This window comes from Haemaphysalis longicornis, unplaced genomic scaffold (assembly GCF_048455015.1).
Source record: "Haemaphysalis longicornis isolate Haplotype H1 unplaced genomic scaffold, Haemaphysalis longicornis Haplotype H1 scaffold_700, whole genome shotgun sequence".
NCBI lineage: Eukaryota > Metazoa > Arthropoda > Arachnida > Ixodida > Ixodidae > Haemaphysalis > Haemaphysalis longicornis.
Window position 1 is genome coordinate 24,070 of NW_027526424.1, and position 13,701 is coordinate 37,770.

At 47.6% G+C, this 13,701-nt stretch overlaps 1 protein-coding gene across 3 annotated transcripts; it reads left to right on the plus strand.

Annotated features, from left to right (window-relative positions):
* Positions 1 to 3,960: 3,960 nt before the first annotated feature.
* Positions 3,961 to 13,189, plus strand: LOC144148009 (uncharacterized). Of its 3 annotated transcripts, XM_077679612.1 has the most exons (6): positions 4,180 to 5,000; positions 5,875 to 6,036; positions 8,414 to 8,566; positions 9,801 to 9,917; positions 12,374 to 12,408; positions 12,636 to 13,189. In XM_077679612.1, exons 1-4 carry the CDS (start codon positions 4,991 to 4,993, stop codon positions 9,911 to 9,913), a joined length of 438 nt encoding a protein of 145 aa, XP_077535738.1. In that variant the 5' UTR covers positions 4,180 to 4,990; the 3' UTR covers positions 9,914 to 9,917; positions 12,374 to 12,408; positions 12,636 to 13,189. The 3 variants fall into 3 exon arrangements, with proteins under 3 accessions (XP_077535739.1, XP_077535738.1, XP_077535737.1); XM_077679613.1 differs by lacking the exons at positions 4,180 to 5,000; positions 12,374 to 12,408 and adding an exon at positions 3,961 to 4,173; XM_077679611.1 differs by lacking the exon at positions 12,374 to 12,408.
* The last annotated feature ends 512 nt before the right edge of the window (positions 13,190 to 13,701 follow it).

Below are 13,701 nucleotides of genomic sequence, written 5' to 3' on the forward strand. Positions count from 1 at the left end.
ACTGCTACACTACGGCACTGTCGCGGCACTCCGTCCGTGGACAATCGGACAGACAACGCCACTACAAAGGCGCTGCGACCACGGACCGTCTGTGTGAACAGTTGAAGGCTGCTTGCCTGTTTCGCGGGGGCGCAAAGCGCCTTTCTCGTCTTTCTTTTGTGGGGAGGCTATCCTCGTTTGAGCCCCTGCAACAGCGCCGGCGGAAGGTGCTGGTTTCGCCGCAGTGCAGAAGGCGGTCGGGCGGCCAGCTATCGACGCTTGCTCCGCACCGGCCAATGGCGGCGCTGCTTTCCGCTGACGTTTGGCCAGACGCCGGGACCGAGGCTAGGGTTTTCGGTGGCGTCACGTGTCACGTGATTCTTCCCGCCACAAGCTCCCGCGTCGTCTGCTACCGGATGCTTCCGGCCGCAAAGCCGGCGCTTCTGTTGGGGGAGGGACCTGAGAAGGGAGACAAGAAACAGACCAAGGCTACAGCGCCTCGCGCTTGAGAAATGAAGGTTCTTTTGAGAGAGAGGACACACTCGTGGCGCTTCCACGCTGCTGAAACAACGCTTGATTCGCACAGGGTCCTGTGTCATCTGGAGCGTGATAAGCAGGGATCGGCTTCCATCGTCCTGGATTAGCCCTACGAGAAAGAAGGTCGCGAATTGGCTGATTAGCAATCTGAAATATCTAAGGTGTCCGAACAAAAGGAAAAAGAAGCAGCTGTAAGCGAGCTTTATAAGAGGGCTTATATAAGCGCGGTCGGTTTATAAGCGTACGCAGGGCTTATTTTTGAGAAAGCGTTCAGTATTCTTCCGTAGACACGCTTCTTTTAATTTCAACGTGTGCTGCATTAAAGAAGTTTTGCGAAGCGGGTATTGTGTACTTGCAGGCACCTGCTGGGTGGGAATGTAATTAAATCAGGATGCCATTGTAAAATATCGATATAAATTGCAAAAGTTCCGTGATAGGTGCTTAGAGCTAAAAGTAAACAATGTGTTGCCTCATCAGCTGTCACCGCAGTATTTCATTCATTAGTTTTGTTTTTCACAAAGATGTGACCTGACGCTCTGTGTGCCATCCATCACTCACGACGACGCTGGATTTTGACCTGAGTCAAGTAACCCTTTCGAATTCATATAATGGGAAACATCCCAGTCGAAAATGTCAACAGGAATACGACAGAAACCCAACAAGAATTCCTGTCGTACGACACAATTTCTGTAGTTACGACAGAATTCCTGTCGTTACGACAAAGTTTTCTGTTGTTACGACACACATTTCTGTCGTAACGACAGAGTCAATCTTTTCAACGACAAACATTCCTGTAGTCCCAACAGAACTACCTGTCGTCACGACAGCCATCATGCTGTCGTGACATAGCCAGCTGTCGTGACGTCTGTCGTTACTACAAGACTACGACAAAAATGCTGTAGTAGCAAAGCTGGCTGTCGTGACGACAGAATCTTGTAGTAACTACAGAGGCATAAATGCTGTCGTGACGTCTGTAGTTGCAACAGGACCACGACAAAAATGCTGTAGTAGCAAAGCCGGCTGTCGTGACGGCAGATTCTTGTCGTCACTACAGATGCGGCTGCCGTGGCAAAATATGTCGCGATACATGAATCTGTCTACACAACAGCCAACAGTCGAACAAGATAATTCTGTCGTGAGGACAGCTTTGCAACTGCAGTGGCAAAGCTGTTATGTGGTTATTTCTTGCGATGAAAGAGAATATTTTTACCACTTTCCTGCTCACAGAATCAACGAAGAAATGAAACTTCCAATTTTAAAACCGGGGACGCGGGAGCAGAATTGAGTTTACTATTTTGCTCGCTGTAACACGACGACTAACAAAATAAAACACACAATATCGCCCTAAACCCGACGCCGCAACTCACAGCCAATAAAAAAATAAAAAGGTGCGAACGCCCAAGAAGTTTCTTTCCATAAAAAACAAATTGTACGTGAGAAAAAAAGCTGAAACCAAACTCCACACCTACCCACATCATGGCAGCAGGCGAACAGGTGAAGCACCAATGACAAAACTAAAAGAGAATCAATAAAGCAGCCACAATAAAGTCCTAACCACATGGACGCGAAATCACGCGTCGCGCGATCGTCGGCGTCGTTCGGCGTCAACGCGCGGGCCCTCAGGAGAGGGCGAGCAACCGCATGAGACCGGCGAAGTCGCGCGCCAGTAGCTGCGTCAGCGGGCGTTGCTGCACGTCAATTGCCATCCTGTTGAAGTCGTTTATGAGCAGTTATTATCGATTATTGAACTGCAATTATCAAGACTTTAGCTTTAGCAAAAAAGAAAATCACCTGGCATGTTGGCAATGTATCTCGAGTCATCATGGTCAAATCTGAACAAAATAAGATAGGATGATAAACGAAGACGCACCTCGCAAAACTGCTTTAGTTGCTTCTTGATTTAACCTAGCATGTTATGTACCTAATGCAGGTGCATGAATTCAAAGTGTAAGCAAAACAAATTTCAGCGCTGCCTTGGTACTGAGGTTACCGTCGAACGTCATTTGTAGGTTAAAAGGCAAGGTACTCTGGCACCCTGACTGTACCCTGTAAAAAAAAAAAACTGATCAAACCCTCGCCGAAAAAAAAAAAAAAAAAGCTTTTTGAGGATTCGAACCACGGACTTCAAAACGAAAGTCCGACACCCAACCCCTCGACCACACAAGGAAACAGGGAGGCGCAGAGAATTCGGTGTACCAAACGAGGCTGCCCACAAATAGTGTCGGATGTGTTTTGTTTTGGTCGTGTTTGAGAGACTTGAGCAGTGGTAACGCTTGTTTCTTGCGCACCGATCTTGGAGCCGAGGACGATAATGCTAGTGCTACGAGCGATGTAACCACAGGTCCCTCATTTGAGTCAAGAAAAGCTATCGCACATCCCCGGTCAGCGCAAGCCACGGGAGCTACGAATGGAAGGGAATGCGCCGCTACAATTCTGGCGTTGATAACGCTTGCTCGTCACGCACCGATCTTGCAGACAAGCCACATTATGCTTATACTGGATGCGATGCAGCCAGAGCTCCCTTATTTAAATCGCAGATCCCCGATCTCCCCGTTGAAAGCCGAACAAGCCACAAATGGATAAGCGCTTGCGAACAGAAATAGCTGGCAATTTGTCTCAAGGCAACCGATTACCGCAAGTTAAAAATAAATCGATTGTTTTCTGCTGAAAGGAATGCCCCCAAACCACGCGAAGACGGACGCTGTCGCCCGTTTTCCGATGGTCTCTCGCGCTGCGTCGACGCCGATATCTGGCGCGCGTAGACATCGGCGTCGCTCGGGCGTCAGCTCGCGTAGCCGTGCATTTCTGGCGACGACGTCGACGCGAGAAAACGCCGAAAGTGCTCTGCATGTGGTTGGGCCTTAAAGCAGCCCCGACCACTGCAAAAAGAAAAGAGAATCAGCGCACATACTATGTAGCCGAGCACAGTGCAGAAACACGGTGCAGAAAATGTGTGTGCTATGGTGTGACTGTGAGACTGTGATAACACATGAAAGAACCGTGCTGAAGTTGGAAGCTGCTATCACTGGTTAATACAGTGCTAATTTTTATCAAGAGGTTTGTAACCCGCTAATAAATTATGTTCATTATTACAACCAAAATGATTGAGTTTTCATGTATCGCTTCATCGGCTTCATCTTCTGGCATCAACCAACGCCGCCTATATAGGCCGACTGAAGCCGTAGCCAGCCGTAGCCGCAGCCCTCACTGTTGCAACACAGTGGGGCTCTTCGATTTACCGTCTCGGACTCACCGCGGATAGCCCGCGGGTAGTCCGAGGATTCCCCGAAGCCATAGGGATACATGGGAAAATCGAATGCCGGACTGCTTCTCGGGGAGTCCGCGGTGAGTCCGAGACTGTAAATCGAAGAGCCCCACTGTTACACACATGGCAACGCACATTACGCCGCGTTTCTTTTCTTGCGCTGGTCGATCGTTGTCGTATGCACGTAGTGTGACCGTGTAACAAAGCGTAACTGTGTAACGTTTTCGTTCAGTATGTTTTGGAAGGTAGAAGAGAAGTCGTTGGGCCTACGGACGAGCGTAGTTTTTTTGTGGTGGACGTCGGCGACTACGAGCGTGGCGTGGGAAGTGTTTTGGCTCGGCGACAGCGAGACGCGGGAAGATTATTCGACGGCACCATCGTTCACATGACCGGTAAGTGTTCTTACCCTTAAATTGTGCATAACAGTGTCTGAGCGCTTTTTAGCAGTTTTACATCTGCCACTACCGCAGAAAGTAAGGAATGAATATCGGCATGCCGGCTGTGCCGTCGGAAGGCGCGGAGATCCGCTTCACAGTATATGGCGCCGACGCCGAAGAAAATGGCTCGTATTACCACCTTGCACATTTTCCACGTAACACGCTCTATTCAGGACTGTGCTGGCTACCAGTTAGTCGGGTTAGGAATTCATCTGCATTGTTCGTGTCGGCGTCGAGTAGTCGCCAAGCCACATTCTCACGTACAGTCGGCAAAAGGCTTTAACGCGCGAGCGGCGTGCTCCGGAGTGCGCGGGAGACACGTAGTGATAACGCCTGGTTTAAGATAGGTAGAATGTGTGCATGCGAGGCCCGTATCAGCGCGATGGCTGTGTCCCTCCTCGCTGCACCCGTCGCCTTGGCTTCCACGCCTTCTTTTACCGTAATAAGCGCTGTGTGCCTGCGCTGCCGGGCCGGAAAACAAAACTGGAGATTACCCGCCTTAACGCTCGTTGTGCGAGTTTTTCGTCTGCGTTAGCCTTGGCGCACAGCTGTTCATTGCGTTATCGTTCCGCCAATAGCTGCATGAGTCCCTTGAGCGCCACTGTCCGGTTTCAGGGCTCGGCTTTGCATGTCACTGCTGACGGGCTCACGCCACAATACTCAGTGCACTGTGCAAGCGATCACGGCCCGATATCTAGTTACTAGTTATCGTGTGTAGTAGGTGTTTTTTACTAAGTTGTATTGCGCATATTTGCATTCCTTCCCACCTGCAATGTTCCCATGTATGTGTCACTTCAAGTGACTTTTTTTGCACATTCTCTTCTTTTTCTCTTTATTTGCTGTTCCGTTCTTTCAAAGTTCATTCAAAGTTTGATGTTCCCTTACAGTTCTGTCGCGACACTCACCCTTTGTTACCCCCCTTACACAATGCCCTGCAACAAGGGCCTGTAAGGTATTTTTAAATAATAATAATAATACTATAAAACACCGGCAGCGATGCGTTTTCTGCTATTGTCGTTCGTTGTCTCGCATACAGAAAAACACTCCTGTCTAAATTGTGTAGGGCGCCGCAAAAAAAGCGTTGCGCGTAGTTAAACGCAGCCAACGCTCTACTACCAATCGCTCATTTCCGCTATTGTTTCCCGGCCCGGCAGTGCAGGCAGCGCTTCTCACGACGAAAGAAGGTACGGAATTGAAGGCGACGGGCACAGCGACAAGGGAAAGAACCGTCGCGCTGATGCGTGTCGCGCATGCTCGCATTCTACCGGTGTCAAACCAGGCGTTCTCACTAAGTGTCTCGCGCGCAGTCTAGAGCACGCCGCTCGCGCGTTATAGACAAGCCTTTTGCCGACTGTACGAGCTTCGAAATCGTGGTTTTTCTGTGAAGGCCGTCTTGCCAGCAGCCACTGCAGTAATGTTATTTGTAAATGCTCTTATCGAACATGACGCACATAAATGCCAAGGCGCTAGAATAGCCACCGCTTTCAGGTATGTTTATTAGGGGAAGTCAATATTTGCATGAAAGTTGACCTCATAACTATCATTAAACACGTGTAAAATGACACTGAAGTGTGCTTGTTGCTCTAAATAGGTGTCATTATGGTGGACGAGGCTCGGAACAAGTATGGCATGTTATCTCTTGACCTCTCATTGCAGGCAGACAAAAAAACTGCGAAGGCAGAGAAAAGATCAGCGAAGGTCGACATCATTCTTCGAGCTGCCGCAAGGGACCAAGACCCTGTAGCAGTTTTAAGGAAGAGGGTCGTGCAATTGGAGGCCGAGATGCGGGGGCTGCGATCACTCAACATGGAGTGGCCGGCAAGTTCTTTTCACCAGTGCGTAAACAATGCTCCATCTGTGTGCATGGCTTCTTATCACTATTATGAGCTAAGCAACGTACCAGATACTGCAGTTGCTATCATGCTTAGTTGGCTGTAATGTCAACTGTTGCAGGAAGGTTTCACTTCCTCAAACATGTGGCATTACCATCTAAGGAGCCTACAGCCTGATTGAACAGGTTCCTTTCTTTGGGTGGGTGAAAACAAAACTGCCCTGCAGCACGACCTTGTCACGTGGCTTCTATACGAAGATTTTGAGCTATTGGTTTATCTAGTTGCTAGCCATGGCCTTTTTGCAGGCACTGCATAAATTACTGCCCGTTGAAAGTGCTTTACTCGCTGTAAAGGATTTTGACAATGAGATTGTTTGGAAGAGAAGGCCTAGTAAAAAAAAATTCATAAAACTGCAATTCCAGTGAAAGTGCAGGAACACGGCAATGCTGTTTTATGTTTTGTAGCAGACTTGCTAACAATGTGACTATGAGTGGGCAACACAACTTATTGCTCTATATTTTTCATACAGCCCCAACCCTAAAAGTGACTTGTTAGTCTCATAAAAGGACAATCTGCACCTATGTAGAATGACTTGTTTGCGATTTTGTGCGTGCTGAGAATGGTATTGACCAAACTTTAAATTCCTTTAAAAGCGGAGCAATTTATTAAAGGCTGTGGCTAGCGTTCCGTCCAGACGGAACAATATACAAGTGCTAAAGTTCCGTCGAGACGGAACGGGGCGCTGCGGGTTATGCTTCCGTCCAGACGGAATACGTCTGAGCGCTTAGCGTTCGCCGGCGTGAAATTTGTACAGTTCCGTCTAGGTGAAAGGAAAACCGGCTGATTAGACGACGTGCTCCGTCTTCAGATTTGGTGTAGGCGTTGTGCTTCGGATAATGGCAGTATTGTACCGGGTTCGATTCCCCCCGGACATGCTTGTTTTTTTTTTTTTTTTTTTTTTTTTTTCCTTTGCGTGGTTGAGCCAGCGTTTTGCAACAGTTAACTTCTTGCCCACTTTGCAATTGACGCGGGGAGAGCAGTCGGTCTTGATTTCGTACTCAACCGGCTGCTCCGCTACCGCTCAATAGAGCCAAGGCCGACGTGTCCATCGGCAGAGTTCCGATCACCTCTAGTTCGTAATGGTGATTCGTAACGGTGACTCTAGCTAGTCAATGAGCAGAAGTGGTTTGACCGGTAGGGTAAAAATCTACAAAACTCAAGAAAGGCGATCGGACGGAGCATTTTCTGCCCGCGAAAATGCGCCGCGCACGCCACAGGCGCGCTGACGCTGCAGCGGAACCACTGGTACGCTGCGACCGGCGCGGCCAGTGGCAGGAACGAGGCGGCGGCTTCGGCCGCAAAGTGGTGTAGGGAAACTATGGTGTCGGGAGCACGAGCGACCGCTCAAAATGCCGCTCAAGACATGCACGAAGTTGCTTGAGCGGTAAAGGAGCTTATAATTTTGGGCGAGAACGGTACTACAAAACATCATCCGCACAGCTAGTGAAAGCGCCCATGCAGTATCTGCCGGGGTGGTGGCCTAAAATCTCTGGCGGTCTATGCTGGCGGAGCCAGCCGGCTGAGTCGAGCGCTTCGAAACTGCCGCCATGAGGCGCGTGCCTCCCCAATGGCGCAAGTCGCAGGCTCCTCCCACTGCCGCGCGCGACGCGCGTCATTTTCTGAGTGAGGCAGCTAGAAGACGCGGGCGTCAAAAAAAAAACCCCGCTTCACAACAAGCAGCGAGGGCAGTCGTTCTTGATATTTACCCAGCTGAATGAACCGCTTCCGCTCATTGACTAGCCAGAAGAACCGTTAATTAGTAATCACCATTACGAACTAGAGGCGATCGGAACTCTGGCGATGGACACGTCGGCCTTGGCTCTATTGAGCGGTAGCGGAGCAGCCGGTTGAGTGCGAAATCAAGACCGACTGCTCTCACCGCGTCAATTGTAAAGTGGGCAAGAAGTTAGCTGTTGCATAACGCTGGCGCAACCACGCAAAAAAAAAAGAAAAACCAAGCATGTCCGGGGGGAATCGAACCCGGTACAATACTGCCATTATCCGAGGAGCAACCCCTACACCACATCTGAAGGTGGAGCAGGGCGTCTAATCAGCCGGTTTTGCTTTCGTCCGGACGGAACTGTACAAATTTCACGCCGGCTCCGTCGGGACGGAACGCTAAGCTCTCAGTTGTATTCCGTCTGGAGGGAAGGATAACCCGCAGCGCCCTGTTCCGTCTGGACGGAACTTTAGCACTTGTATATCGTTCCGTCTGGACGGAACGCTAGCCACAGCCTTTATTAAAACTGATTGCCTGTACTGCGTATTGTTTTAAGAGTGCAACACTTTTTCATGTGACTCAGGCACCTCTCCAGGGAGTGAAAAGAGTGGACATGGCCTGCAGCTCCCTGCCAGCATGAGCCCTGCAGAACCACCAGCAGCCGACACCAGCTGCGCCAGCACGAGCCTGGCGGCACTACCAGCACGAGCCCTCTATGGCGCTGGCTGTGAAGAAAGTAGGTGTTTAACGCTTTCTTTCTGTTAGTCCCAGAACTTGGCTTGTTTTTGCTACTGTAGAAAGTAATCGTTTTGTAAAACATGGGGTATGTTCGCCAAACAGGGTCACGTAAGACAACTCCGAAGCGGCGGACTGCTGTGCAGCTACAACAAGCATAGTGTGCCCAGTACCAACAGCAGTGCTCATCAAATTTCTATGCTTATGTGTATTTTGTACTTTTATTGTTTCTCGCACCATTCGTACTGCTGTAAAATGAATATGCATTGCATTTATGCGCAAATAGCTCATTTGGAAAGCTTGCAAGCCGTACCTAATTTGTGTTTGCTTTTGCCGGCCTCAGCCAATCGCACAGCTGGGCACATAGGATATCTAGGTTCTGTTGCGGGAAATGAGCTAGTGGGTTGCATGGCCATTCCCTTTTTCCTTACTTATATAGCTTATTTGGGGATGAAAGTGGTGTCACTATGATTTTAACGTGGCAATCTTTCGAATGAACCAAACTTGTGATGTGTCTGCATGGCCCCTTTAGCTGAAAGTTTTACAAGCTGGCATATACTTTTGGAGAGAAGTTTTATGAGTGTAATGTTATGCTCTGCAGTAATATAAATGAGAAAAGCACCACTTTTTTAGCACGGGGAGCATTCGTTTTACTGCGAAACAGTCTGTGTTTCAAACCCCCCCCCCCCTTCGGGTTTTATTCCAGTGAAGCCATTTTCTGCTCTTGTCGTTTTTGCTAAGCACACACATATAAGCGGTTGCTGGTTTACGCGTGCACATGTGGGGACCAGAGGAAGGAGGGTAGGTCGTGCATGCAAAACTATAGGTTTCACACCCTCTTACATGTGGAGCCTTACACATGGATGTCGAACAGCCAAATGCGACCTGTCTGGTGTCTTCACTGGTCGAGCAAATTGGGTTGTGTGCTACGCACACAGTAAGGGAAACAGACAGCCCCATGTTTGTTTTCTAGAATAAAGCTCGAGTCTGTCCAAGTTTAATTCAGTAAAACGACTGGTAAGTATGCTGCCTTGCAAATTATGAACAAACGTGGTTTGTTTCGTGCACTTCGTCGACTGCACCCGGCTTCGCAGCTCATCTATGTGGAGCCATTGTGTTTCGTTCTATGAAATGGCAGAGGTTAAAAACACAGTTTTGGCAGTCTAATTTGCAGTCTTTTTACGTTGTTTGCCATTGTCTTGCATTACATGTATTGTTTTGTTCTATTGATGCAGATCCCTTCTGGCACTACCTGCAGATGAAGGGCTGCGAACCAGGGGACATGAGCAAGCGACACATGCTGCTAGTGAGATATCTAGCACGAGGGTCCGTGGATCTGCACCAATAAGAAGGTACATGTTTACTAATTTGGTTGCTGGAAACCTAGGCCAGTGTCTCTACTGTTCTAAAGGGACCCTGCAGCACTTGCCATCGACTACTCGGAATGTAGTTTGGGGTAAAGTCTATTGTCCTAGAAATCGCCCTTCCAAGAATTATGAAAAGCCCTTTACTGTCACCGAAACTATGCACGATTAGAAATCGCGCATAGTTGTTCTCTCTCAACTCGACTGCGGACAACGCAACGAAAGCTGTGTGCTCTCTCCTGGAGAGGGGGGCGGCTTGCAGCGTTCTCTTCGGCGTCCTTGGACATATCATAGGCTGGGGAGTATTCTCTGCAACGTGGGGGAGGGGGGGAGTCAATTCTGGTTTGGTGCCACAAAAAAGCAGGCATGGCTGCCTGCTTGCAAGCGCGCGCTCAGGCTGGTAGAGCGTTTTTGAAGCAATAAGCAATTGTTGCCTAGTGGTCTCGTTGAAAGGAGAGTATTGAGTTTTTCACTCAAACTCCGTGCGCACTCAGCAAAAGAAATACCACACTGCGCGTGCATGTTTAGGCATAGAAGAGATTGGTACACAGCGCCGATGACGGCGAATCCTCACAAGAAATGTGAGAAATGAGTCGCAAAGTTGACCAGCGACAGCCAATTGAACAGCCATGGCCGCAATGACGTCATTTAGGCCATGCCAAGAGTGAAGAGTGCGCGGTTGGTTTTTCCCCGTCTTTCGCGATTTGTGTGCTTACCGCTTCACATGGACTGGTAATATTTGGCTCAGGTATTCCTGGCAGTGTAATCTAAACATTGTGCAGGTTTACTGGCACTGTTTAAAGAGTGTTCCAGGGTCCTTTTAATCCAAAATGGTCAGTTACTGAAACAGAGGCATTTTTGATTGTCTGCATTGATAGTTTGTTTGTCTAAATTGACACGGCAACTACGCACCTCGACTGAGAAGACTGCAGTTCACGCTGCGCGCAAATTTTGCATTAGGGAGTATCGGCACTTTTTCTTTTTAATGTGTTTAATTTGCTGAACTTTTATCGTTGCTTAACTTTACTTAGAGATTTATGAGCTGGCTTATATATAACTCTTTGGGGAAAGTTTTATGAGTATGATGTCACACTGTAGTAATTTAACTCTCGTTAGCACTGGAAAATTGACCGATTTTTAGGGGTCCAAGAAAAAAATTTTTTCTGCAAAATCATTGGTAAGAACTAATTAAGATAAAAAAAATTACCACGCGTGGTGCCCGTGCCATGCGGTGAAGTCCAACCTGCGTTTCAACATGGGCAATTTTGGGTGGTTCCCTGGAAGAAATCTGGCGATTTGACATTATCAGAGGCACCAATGTGTCCCCGTGTGACGTAAAAACATTTTGTCAGTGACTGACTGCATTTACAGCCAGCACAGTATTCGGGACAAGCACGCGATGCGGAAAAACATGCATGGAGTTGAAAACGTAACTCCGTGGTTGATGCTTGTTGACGTTCACTGTCAGTTATCGCTAAAAACAAACTTGCGGTTTATCATCACCTTCTGACTCGCTATTGTAGCCTTGCTTACAGAAATGCAGTGCAATGCGCTAAAATCGTGCCCCGCAAACTTTGCCCAAGTAACTGTTGTGCAATAATAAAGATCAGCACTATGAGCCTCATGCATTGCAGCGCACCTAACATTTTTGAAATGAAACAGTACAAAAGGTATTGGAGACTCCATCCGAATAGACATTTCAATTAAGGAGCAGCACTAGACCTCTGGAGATACCCTTGTATGGAAACGAAACTGGCAGGCGGACAGCTGGGGGTGTGTAAAGCCGGTTTGAAGTGCTCTTTTCGTCGGAACTGATATCTGGTGACTGGGCGTTATCTTTTGACTTGCATCGGAAGTTCTTATTGCAGAAAACGTTTTAGGGTGGGGGGGAAATCAGGAGTGGCATGCTTTTTTTTTGTGAGGATGTTTAGCGGATGCTCAAGGCACCATGGCAGGTAGGCTTGAAGTTGAGTAACTGCAGAGTAACACTAAATATGAATTTCGCGATGCAGAAACAAAACCGAAACTGTTGTTAACTGTTTGAATGGTCCTGTGGTAAGTAGAACTACAACACAACTAAGAACAATGTGCGCAAAGGCAATAAGACTGCCTAAAATCGTGAAGTAACTTTGCAAACGGGCACTGCTTGATATTTTCAGCCGATTTCAGGGGTTATTACTGTGTGACTGCAAACCTGACGTTTAAAAATTATCATCTGATTCACCCTTCATGCCCTGATAATAAAAAACCAAACGCTGATGCAGAGTACCTACGGTTGGCATGCATTGTTGTTTAGTAGCAGTGACGCGCAAAGACCACTCCCCTTTCTGCACCCATGTGATGCAAATGCATGTCAAAAATCACGTTTTTGTTGAAAAATGAAAACAAAACTGATTTTGAAAGGACATTTCTGAGCTAAGTCCTAATGGCTTGACTTGTTCCAGAATTGCCAGGAACGCTGTGGAAAGGGGCTTGCAAGGTATCGTTTAAATTGAACGTTTTTGAATAGGCACAGTAATGTGAAAAGCACTTTATCAGCAATAGAGAGCACTTCTTATTGCTCAGCATGCAGAAGCGTGTTTAGCTTTTATAAAATGGCGCAGTTTAAGGACACAGTATTAGCAGTATGATTTTCAGTCTTTTTGTGCTGCCTGTCATTGTCTTGCATCAATGTTCGTTTTTTATTTTTTTTTTCTATCGATGCAGGTTCCTTCTGGCATTACCTCCAAGTGAAGGTCTGCGAGCAAGCTGAAATGCACAAGCGCCGCAAGCTTCTGGCTAGATATCTCGCGCAGAATTTCGCTGATCTGCGCCGATAGGAGGTACATGGGCTTGTTTGCCAATTTGGCTGGTGTGAACACCAGAGCCAGTGTCTCTACCGTTTTAATACTAAACAGTCATTGTGAGAAATGGCGGCATTTTTAGTGGTGGATGTAATTTGCAATGTCGTTTTTGTGCTTCATGAGGTGTGCATTGATAGTTTTTTTGTGGCTTTCTGCAGCTGTACAATTCATTAGTGGCAGCCTGTAGCTATTGGTGGCTTTTCGCTGGGAATGTAGTGTATTTACTATAAGGTTTTTGCAGCTTCAGACAACTGTGCAGCGTTAGAATTGCGCGGATCATCCATAATGTGTGTAGTTAGGGACGGTGCACTTTCAGCCTTCGGCAAGCCAATTCTAATGGTACTTGTACTTGTTTTTTCGAGCCTGGAGCTGTGTGTGCATGAAGGAAACTAAAATAAAATTTTTGTATTCTCTTCAGTTTGCCTGTGCATGGGTTCGTGGCATATTTGGGCTGTCTTAACTGTTCACTTACAGTGGACAGCCCAAATACAGTGCTAGGCTGGATTAAAAAATACTGATATTTGCTGCAACAGAATTGTTATGAATGCATTGTGCGACAGGTCAGGACTGCAAGACGCCAGGAATACATAACACAGCATCAGGACTTCGACAAGACAGGCATGATTCTCCCAGTAGAGCATCAGAACTGTGACATACTACAGGATTACTACAGGACTACGACATACTACAAGATCACTACAGGATTACTACAGGGCTACGACATACTACAGGTTTACTACAGGACTATGACATACTACAGGATCACTACAGGACTACAACACACGATAAAACAACAAAATTGCTACAGGAATACTACACACGACAAATGTCAGAATGACGACACAACACGACGACTGTACGACAAGACTACGACGGTACGACTGTACGACACGCAAAAATACGACAAACGACGTACTACAGAAATTTTT

Bases quoted from the DNA above. Each gene is read 5' to 3' on its own strand.
- LOC144148009 (XM_077679612.1), top strand. The intron at 6,037-8,413 runs GCAAGTTCTTTT...CATGTGACTCAG, and splicing joins CACTCAACATGGAGTGGCCG to GCACCTCTCCAGGGAGTGAA. The intron at 8,567-9,800 runs GTAGGTGTTTAA...CTATTGATGCAG, and splicing joins TGGCGCTGGCTGTGAAGAAA to ATCCCTTCTGGCACTACCTG.